General features: G+C 31.3%; 2 protein-coding genes across 2 annotated transcripts in view; both read left to right on the top strand.

Moving 5' to 3' along the window:
* Nucleotides 1–480: 480 nt before the first annotated feature.
* LOC122531618 (dynein-1-alpha heavy chain, flagellar inner arm I1 complex-like) lies at nucleotides 481–2,156 on the top strand. Its single transcript, XM_043659666.1, has 2 exons — nucleotides 481–1,030; nucleotides 1,818–2,156. The coding sequence occupies exons 1-2, from the start codon at nucleotides 481–483 to the stop codon at nucleotides 2,114–2,116; spliced, it is 849 nt and encodes a 282-aa protein (XP_043515601.1). The 3' UTR covers nucleotides 2,117–2,156.
* A 1,443-nt stretch (nucleotides 2,157–3,599) lies between these two features.
* Nucleotides 3,600–9,893, top strand: part of LOC122531616 (dynein axonemal heavy chain 10) — a 37,540-nt gene continuing 31,246 nt past the window's right edge. Inside the window, exons 1-8 of the mRNA XM_043659661.1 lie at nucleotides 3,600–3,820; nucleotides 3,893–4,042; nucleotides 4,710–4,970; nucleotides 5,475–5,662; nucleotides 6,025–6,304; nucleotides 7,212–7,456; nucleotides 8,188–8,434; nucleotides 8,982–9,254. Coding sequence (XP_043515596.1) covers nucleotides 3,740–3,820; nucleotides 3,893–4,042; nucleotides 4,710–4,970; nucleotides 5,475–5,662; nucleotides 6,025–6,304; nucleotides 7,212–7,456; nucleotides 8,188–8,434; nucleotides 8,982–9,254 — 1,725 coding nt within the window. The 5' untranslated portion in view covers nucleotides 3,600–3,739. The remainder of the gene's footprint in view (nucleotides 3,821–3,892; nucleotides 4,043–4,709; nucleotides 4,971–5,474; nucleotides 5,663–6,024; nucleotides 6,305–7,211; nucleotides 7,457–8,187; nucleotides 8,435–8,981; nucleotides 9,255–9,893) is intronic.

Here is a 9,893-nt window from a genome sequence, read left to right as displayed (position 1 = left end):
TAATCAATAGTTTTTAGATTTCTATCGCAAGGTTACACTTTCATAAATATCTTACAATGTCAAATGTTATAATTTATTAATTTTTTATCGGCTAGAACTAAATTTACATTTTCATGATTTCTAAGTTACAACTGCATTGATGTATATTAAATAGAAATTTATGTAGAGAAAAATTTATGTTCATTGACGCTTGTTTATGATCATTCTTTTGTAGACAAAAATTAAAAACCATTCCATCCATTCAAAACTATCAATTTCAATTTGATTGATTTTGCCTCGTGTTATGAAACTTACCGATAACACAGAAACTAATCTAATTAAATTTAATTGGTCTGCATATTTTCCAACACTTTACTGACGTAATAATCGTTGTAATCGACAAAAATCATCCCTCGGGTCAAGCCCGTTCTAATTTAATCGAATCTCTGACCCAGGAAACCTCTGAGAGACATTCTACGAAAGACGGAAGAAGCCGGCACGATGCTGAAAAGCTGGAAGCAAGCTTACTTGAAGACTCGGGAGGACATCGAGGAGTCTGGCAAAGGGACGCGCTGGGAATTCGATCAGAAGCGACTGTTCAAGAGCACCGAGTACATCGCCTCCGTTTGCGACGGCCTGAACCAAGTGGCGAACGTTCTCCAAGACTTTCACAACATCTTCGGACCGGAATTGAAATCGATCATCAGCGACCCGGCACAAATCGACACCGTGGTCAAACGAGTCGACAGACTGATCCTCCCGATTCTGGAGGCGGACTACAACGTCTTCGACGAGTACAATCAAGAGAATTGGGAAGCCACTATCTCGTTGTTCTTCGAGGAGGTACATTTCCTGGAGAACGAGGCCAAGTTCTTTATCGACGAGTGCTTCCTGGCGTTGATGAACGCGGAGGACGGGCTCGGGATGTTGCTCAAGTTCAAGGTCATCAAGACCAGAGACACTATCCATCAGCATTTGTTGAGGAAGTTTGACGTTATCATGCAACAATTTAGCAAAGAGGTCAGCACCGTCGAGGGGATATTTAACAGAGGTAAAATATTTCCTTTCGCATTATCATATTCAGTCAATTTGTATAGTATAGTATAAACTTGCGTGGTATTGCTATTGCGTGTAATTGCTATATAAATAATAACATAGGTATATAGATAATAACACCGTGTGAATTATCATTAATAAATAGTATAGAAATAAATAGTAAAAAATATATTATACTGTATTTAGTAGACTGTAAAAAACATATTATACTGAATTTAGTATACTATAAAAGCCATAAATAGTATAAAAATATATTATACTGTATTTAGTATACTGTAAAAGCCTCTTAATTTCTCAGTAATAATATTAATAATAGTCGAAATAATTACATTTGGACTGGCTAATCGTTTTTATAAAAAACGAAATGTTTGGTTTTCCATAATTGGTGCTCCATCTCAATTTTGGCTCAACAATAAAACAGAGATATTGTGTAGCAATATAATTATTAATATGTATCTGCGTAAAGTTTGAATCTGGTTAATGTAAAACCTGATTAATGAAAATTCTGAGTAGTCCTACTTGAATGAAAATAAAGTTTGCAAGTGCTTTAGCAAAACTTGGACTATAATTTGCGAGTGTTCCATTACAGTTTGGACATTTCTCATAAAATCTGGATAACAAGAAACAATGTAATATTCAATATTTTGATGTTTGAAAGTAACTCCGTTGTCGTGTCACTGTTCAATTACGGAAATTGAAAATTTCTTTGCTCGTCTTTCGAATTTCTCCTCTTTATCCTCAACGTTCAACTTTTTGAATAACAAATCGTTGATGCACGACAGGGAAACGAAATCCACCATTGTTAACATACCATACACCGATGGCCGGGGCAATCTACTGGATCAGACAACTGTTCCATCGTCTGAGAAAGTCGGTCTTGATCTTCCAAAACGTTCCGGAGTTGAAGCACAGCAAGCTGAAGATTCTGGCCTTCAGCCAATACTACGAGGTGTCGAGGCAAATGAAGAAGTTCGAGGAATCAAAATACCAATCATGGGCAGAGAAGGCCCAATTCGTCGTGATAAACACCATGAAAAGGAGCATCTTGAAGATGGCACGTTCCGAACCGGACAAAGGTTAACAATGTCCCGTTATTGTATTCCAGAATGAAACAATCATCGCTTAGAGATGGACAACGTTCGCTGTAATGTCTCGTGAATTGGTTTCTCTCTTTCGGAATTTTTAAACGTGTTTCTGTCATGTGTTCGACAATTTCTACAGGTTTATTAACATTCCCAGAAATCGAGGACCTTCAGACGATTCACGTGTCGAAGAAAACGAAGGGCAAAGAGCTCGGGTCCCTTGGATCTATCCCTCACAGTTTTCTTCAGAAGTCTGAACCTGACCCGTCGAAACCGAGCATCGGTAACAAAATCTTCTCGATCTTTCGATTTCTTCATGGACCAACTTTTGCCACGTCGATAGGCAATATTTCAATCGCAAATCTCTTCGGACCTCTATCTTCGAAATTTTTGTTTCCTTGCATTTGTAATATATTTTTTGAATATTTAATAACAATAATAATATAATGTTAATGTTTTGTTCCATATTTTATTTAAATATTTTACTCCGTTATTCGGTTATTTAATATTTTCCTGTCGTTCTGATAGCATAATACATGATAATAATAGTAATAATAATATAATATATGATAATAATGATAATATAATATTAATGTTTCGTTCCATATTTTATTTAAATATTTTACTCTGTTATTCGGTTATTTAATATTTTCCTATCGTTGTGATAGTATAATACATGATAATTATATTAATAATAATATAATGATAATAACGATAATAATGATAATATAATATTAATGTTTCGTTCCGTATTTTATTTAAATACTTTACTCCGTTATTCGGTTATTTAATATTTTCCTATCGTTGTGATAGTATAATAATATTAATAATAATATAGTGATAATAATGATAATAATGATAATATAATATTAATGTTTCGTTCCATATTTTATTTAAATACTTTACTCCGTTATTCGGTTATTTAATATTTTCCTGTCGTTCTGATAATATAATATTAATGTTTCGTTCCGTATTTTATTTAAATATTTTACTCCGTTATTCGGTTATTTAATATTTTCCTATCGTTGCGATAATATAATATATGATATTAATGATAATATAATATATGATAATAATATTAATAATAATATAATATTAATGTTTCGTTCCATATTTTATTTAAATATTTTACTCCATTATTCTCTTATTTAATATTTCCCTGTCGCTGTCTTCTACACTTTAATTTATAATTTAATATTTCATCTTTCATCATTGGCATCTGATTTTACGATTCTGTGAAATTTCAAGAAATTGAAGTATTCACATTTCCATTTTCTTGCTACTGTCTTCCCAATATTTTTACAATTAAATAACCTTGTAATTTTTATAATCTAAATATCTCAATGTTCCTCTATTGCGTGTGATTTTACAATTTCAAAAAATTAAGGTGTCTACAATGTTACGATGAATTTCTGCTCGAGGCTGTTCGTTCTGAATTTTTTTACCGATTGAAATTGTCCTTGTCCGAGACAGCCAGTTCCGGAGGGATCAAGGGACAAGCCAGATCGGAATTAAGACCCGAGGTGAAAGCGTCACTTCCATCTCACAGAGATCAAAAATCGTGGGTCTCTACCTCGGAGAAGCAGGCCATTCAAGCAACGAAGATTACTTGGGCGGAATTTATGAGCGGATCGATTCTCGTCGAGTGTCAGCTTCGTTTCCAAGTGAATTTCGATTGGGACCTGTTCGAAATCATTCACGAGGTATACGTTCACCACTTCCAGTAATCGCAGCACGTACGAGTACCACATGCTGTCATAGTTTTGATTACACAGGCTGAACTGATGGAACAATTAGGTTTCAAATTAACGCCGGTAGTGAAAGACGCTAGCATTCAGAAAAATCGGTTGAGGGACGATCTCGAGATGATTGAGAAAGTAATCAACCAGTACAACGAGATGATCGACAAAATGGACAAAGCGGATGTACGTAATGCTAGAAGAAATATTTCTACGCTCAATAAATCTGTCTTGATAATTTAATCTCTTGCGCTGGAATGAAGTGCCACGTTCAGAATTTTTTGTTCCAAAATATGTAATATTTGTAATATAAAATGATAATTGTAACATTCTCTCAGTTTTAAGTAAAGCAAAATAGAAAAGAACAAATAATATTGCTGCAAATTTATTGCTTCTCGATAATTTCTATCACAGTGATGTCATACCGGCGAGTTCAAAAAGAAAGCGACAAATTGTTGTGTACGGTTCGTCGGTCACTCGTTATGGTACGCAATCAGTTGCCAGCGCAAGTGGTCAGAAACGTTCTAGCGTCAGCATTTCTCATTTTTCCTTTCTTTCATTTCTCGAGATACATCTTTGTCCGAGCTTTTAGAGACGTTTATCTTTCATTTTATAAAGAATTTAAGTATCATTTACAGTTTTATTATTTATATTATTTTGTTTATTATTATTATGTTATTTATATTATTTTATATTATTTTGTTTTATTTTCTAAATAAAAATGTGACACATGGTGGAATTGATCCAAAAGGTTTCAAATTAAGCGGAGAAAATGATTGTCGAAACGATAGATAGAACTATTTCTTAGGACAAAAGTAACTTGCGAATGTTAACGAGCACACTGTCAGAGCAGATACAATTGTTGAGGAATACGTTGTTGGACGTCGAGAAGCATATTCAGCCTGGAGTGATGCGTTTCAATTGGAACTCTTTAAATATTTTTGACTACGCGCACAGCTGTGAGAAATTGCTGAAGAATCTGAGCTCGATCGTGGATCAGGTGAACCGTATGAAGAACGATCTTGACAACAGAATAAATAACGACCTGCAGAATTTCAATCTATTTTCCCTTCCTCTGAACTACTACAAGGAAGAAGAATTGCTGCCTTGCAAGGTTCGTACTATATTAATAATTGTACATTACAAATGTGTCAATAGTCATTCGTTTATTAATGTTTCTGAAATTTTTTACGTTAACTTTCTATTTGTCATGCATTGAAAATTTGAAGAGAACACTGCCTATTACATGAGTATTGTTTAAAGAAAAATATCTAAATGTAACAAAGTGTAAATATCCAAGAAATATAAAATTATAAAGGGAATAATTATAAAGATATACTTTGTTATAAATTATATATGAGAAGTGTACCTACTTTTCAAAATTTTGCAACTTGGCCTAAATCTACGTTTCCTTCATTAAATCACATTTACAATTACTACTATTATTATTACTAATAAATATGAATAATATACGAATAATAAATAAATATAAATACGAATATAATATAATAATATATATTACATTATATAGTAATGTAATATAATATAATATAATAAATAATAAATAATAATAAATAAATAAATATACGAATAGTAAACGGTCATCTTTTCTTCAAAGACTTATTTCCAAGAGATACAAAATCGGAGAATCGAGCTAGTTGGCGCGATGTCGACGATATATCAGTCGACGAGTCCGGTGTTGATAAAACTGGAAAGTCTAGTATTGGGGACGCATACTGGAAGAAGCTCGTCCATGCAGTTGTTTTACGAGAAGTACGAGAAGAAAATATTTTCCGCCTTCATAACGTGAGTTTCTCCAAATCACCAAGCCAATAACGTTGTTACTGTCGCGAACGAGATCTGTAAAATCTGGCGAGGACCACGACGCGAGAAAATTCTGTGAAAATTCATTTCTTTTCTTCAAAATTTATTCCCTCGTTTCGCTCTTAAGAAAAATAAAATATTGGAATTCTTCAACGTTTCAAATGAATTCGTTCGTTCTTATCGGTGAAAATAAAATTTGCCAAATGGCGAGGTGAGATTCGACATAAATTATAAATTATTGTCGTGTTACTAATCATATGAATTGAGAAATTGTTAATCAAGGCTGTCGAAAATTGTTAAATCAATGTTAAAAATCGTCAATAACGGTAATATAAACTACACAGATGCATGATGAAGAACTTGGAGTGTTTCAATAAAACTCTGATGGACACTAAACCGATTTTCCAAGTGGACGGTATATTAATCGCTTCAGAAGCGGTTCTGAGGCCATCGCCTGGTGAAATTTACAACATTATCCTGCAAAACGTGAGGAATTTGTTGGAGAAGTTGAAAACATTCCCCAGATGGATGAATGGGACTTGTTTGGAATGCAAGCCGCAAAGAAAAAACGATTACGAAACGTTCGCCACGGTCACATTCTTCGAGGACGTCATGAGCATTCAGGTGAATCATTCGTAAAATCGTTTTTTCTTTTTTTACGGAACAACGCACGAAATTTTTATTAAATTTCATTTTTCATGAAATTATTTAATATCTCTGAAATCTATTAAATCTAATATCATGAGATTGCCTAATATATTAGTAATATTAATAATAATATTAATAGTATTTTAATATTATTCTTAATTTAATATTATTAATTTAATAACAATATTAATCTAATTTAAGATTATCTAATATATTTAATATCTTTAATAAAAATAATATTAATATTGTAATATTAATAATAATATTAATATTGTAATATTAATAATAATATTAATATTGTAATATTAATAATAATATTAATATTGTAATATTAATAATAATATTAATATTGTAATATTAATAATAATATTAATATTGTAATATTAATAATAATATTAATATTATTTTAATAATAATATTAATCTAATTTCACGAGATTATATAATGATATTTAATATCTTTAATAAAAATAATATTAATATTATTTTAATATTATTATTAATTTAATATTATTTTAATAACAATATTAATCTAATTTAAGATTATCTAATATATTTAATATCTTTAATAAAAATCGATGATTGAAGTTTCCTGTTTACAATGACACCTCCAAACATATTATACGATTTCTGTACCATTTATTATTTACCATTTCGTTTTACTATAATATAATTCATTATAATATAGTCGTACAATTAAAATTAATTACAACGAACATATAAATGAATAAAATAAATCACTAAATTTAAATTGGATGAGTTGAGGAATGAATACGCAAAATTACGGATTAGGATTAAAATCGGTCAACTTATGATTAACGAATTCGTCGAAATTTTTCTTGTTTACGCCGAGTGTGTAATTTTTGTCAATCACGTCTGCGTAGGTAGTGAATGATAATATACTAATGGTTCAAAGGTCGGCGCATAAAATAGCGTTGGACGCTTGGAACTATCTGTACAGGTGGAAGAAGTATAGTAATTTATGGTCGTTCGACAAGAACCTGACTGGTGAAAAGTACGCCGCGACCGAACCAACTCTTCATCAATACGACGAAAAATTCTGTTTCTACGACAATATTCTCCAAGAAATAAACGAAATGGCACTCCATTACGATGTCTACTCCGTACGGTAAATGCTCGTCTCATAAACTAAACGTCTGAATTTTCTTGAAAATCGGAGAATAAATTCGGACCAGTTCAAGATGAATCTAAAATTCCGGGAAAATTACGATCCGATAGTTATAAAAATTTTGTTTCATTGTGGTATAGAAGATTAAAGTTTCCTCTTTGCAATGATCTCTTAAAATTTGTATGACTTTTTTTTAAATATTTTATTGAACATTAAACGACGAGACGTTAAGATTTTTTGAACCCTAAGGAATCGTTGCGAAGAGAAATCTCCAAACTGTAAAAATTATACTTTCAACGTAAATAAAAATCTTAAATTTTCGAAACTTTCATATATATATACAATGAAAAATACTCGATCTGTCAAATTATATACGAAAACATTCGAATTAGCGATGTTAAATTTACGAATTTCTAACTGCTACTTATCAATTATTATTATTATTATTATTAAATAATTTATATATAATATATAAGTCATGTACTAGAACTATCGACAAAATATATAATATATAATATATAAGTCATGTACTAGAACTATCGACGAAATGTAAAAATTCTAAGCAAAAGAATTTAAATACAACATTAGATTTACGAATTTCTGTTCTTTTTCTGTCGATAGTTCAAGCGTAAGTTATGATAAACATAACGATAGGCGAGTACTCTTTGTCACCACTGAATGTATATCGTGTTATTTATTTAAAAAAATACTGAATCATTTCTTTTATGTAGCATCAATCTCAGTTTCCTGCTCTCTGGTATCAAGCAACACGCCAAAGAATGGAAGCAAGTCCTCGGTCATTATCTTCTGCATCAAACTGTTCACGAAATGAACGATCTACGTTTGATAATCGAGGACTTCCGAAGCGAGGTCGAACTTGTCATCACTGGTTTAGATCGTTTCACATCTGTCATGCAAGCGATCTCCGACATAAAGAAAACAGCGATTCAAGCAGAATTTCGTTACACGACGTGTCAGGTTTGTCGTAGAAAATAATATCTTTCTAACAATAGAAAATATTAAAAAAGAGAGGGAATCAGTTTGAAATATAAACAAATTCAGTACGGAAAATCCTTGGATAAATGTTCATTGAATTTTTACTCGTTTTGAACAGATTTTTCATTTTGTAAACTCGTGATGATAATTATGCAAGTTTAAAGTAATGGATTTAAATAGATTATAAATGGAATTCGATCAAATTAATTTTTAAAAGTCAACGTGTAACAACAGAATCGTCGATTGTAATTATTTTATAGTAACTCTCTCGCTCAACTTAAATTCGAATCCTTCAATTTTTGTATTATAAATCAATGTAAGAAGGATCTCCTGGTAAAAAAAATTTCTGACACAATAATGTATATTTCACAAAATACATCATTGCAATATATAAACGTAATTAATAATAATTAATTGCACGAATAATTCAAATTAATAGGAGATTACACGAAAACCTAATCGTAACCTATGTTATGATTAAAGATATATTATAGAACCGATTGTACTGTAATTGTAATTTAATTTTCAGGAGACCTTTCGAACATTGCTCAGCCACGACATAAGTTTTCCCGAGGAGGACGAGCAAATGGCTTATAATTTGCAACGTGATTGGGAGTCCCTGTATCTGGGCGCTTTGTACAGGGCTTCGACTCTGGCAACCACTTCCGACAGATTTTCCGACATGACGCAAGAGCAGATAAACGAATTCGTGAAGGAACTCGAGCAATTTGCAGCGGACTTCGAGGTCAACGGCCCTGGCAGCGTAGGGGAGGACCTCGAACATGGACTGGTCAAAATGGACGTAAGTGATGCGCGAAAGTTACCAAAGTTATCTGTCTTTCTGTTTTTCATTCACATTTCCAGTTTTGTACGAACTGCGAGAAGAAAGGAAGAAAGAAAGAAAGGAAGGAAATTTCACAATGTGTTCACCAATGGATTTAATAACTACCTATTTTAATATTCTCAAAGTTTCTATTTTTCACTGAAATTTCCAATTTTCGTATGAATTAAGAGAAGAAAGAAAGGAAATCTCATAATGTGCCTGTGAATGGATTCAATGCTACTTTAATATTCCTCAACTTTACTATAGTCCTTTTCACTCTTCATTGAAATTCTCACTATTCTGCGAATTAAAGAAAGAAAGACAGAAAGTAAATTTCATAATGTTTCCAAATGGATTTAATATTCAAAAATATTAAAATATTAATATCTATCTTTGGCTACTAATATTTTAATATTTTCTAAAGGTATTAATATTTTAAAATATTAAAGTATCAATGCCTATCTAATGTAAAAAATATTAATACCTATTTTAATATTTTCAAAAGGTATTAATATTTTAAAATATTAAAGTATTAATACCTATCTAATATAAAAAATACTAATACCTATCTTTAGGTATCAATATTTTAATATTTTCAAAAGGTATTAATATTTTAAA

Source organism: Frieseomelitta varia, unplaced genomic scaffold (assembly GCF_011392965.1).
Source record: "Frieseomelitta varia isolate USP_RPSP 00005682 unplaced genomic scaffold, Fvar_1.2 scaffold_406, whole genome shotgun sequence".
Lineage (NCBI taxonomy): Eukaryota > Metazoa > Arthropoda > Insecta > Hymenoptera > Apidae > Frieseomelitta > Frieseomelitta varia.
The sequence above is the reverse complement of the archived record's forward strand: the minus strand, read 5'-3'. Positions and strand labels throughout refer to the sequence as shown.

Coding starts and splice junctions, on each gene's coding strand:
- LOC122531618 (XM_043659666.1), top strand. CDS start 481: ATGCTGAAAAGCTGGAAGCAAGCTTACTTGAAGACTCGGGAGGACATC. Junction 1,031..1,817: donor CGAGGGGATATTTAACAGAG/GTAAAATATTTC, acceptor GATGCACGACAG/GGAAACGAAATCCACCATTG.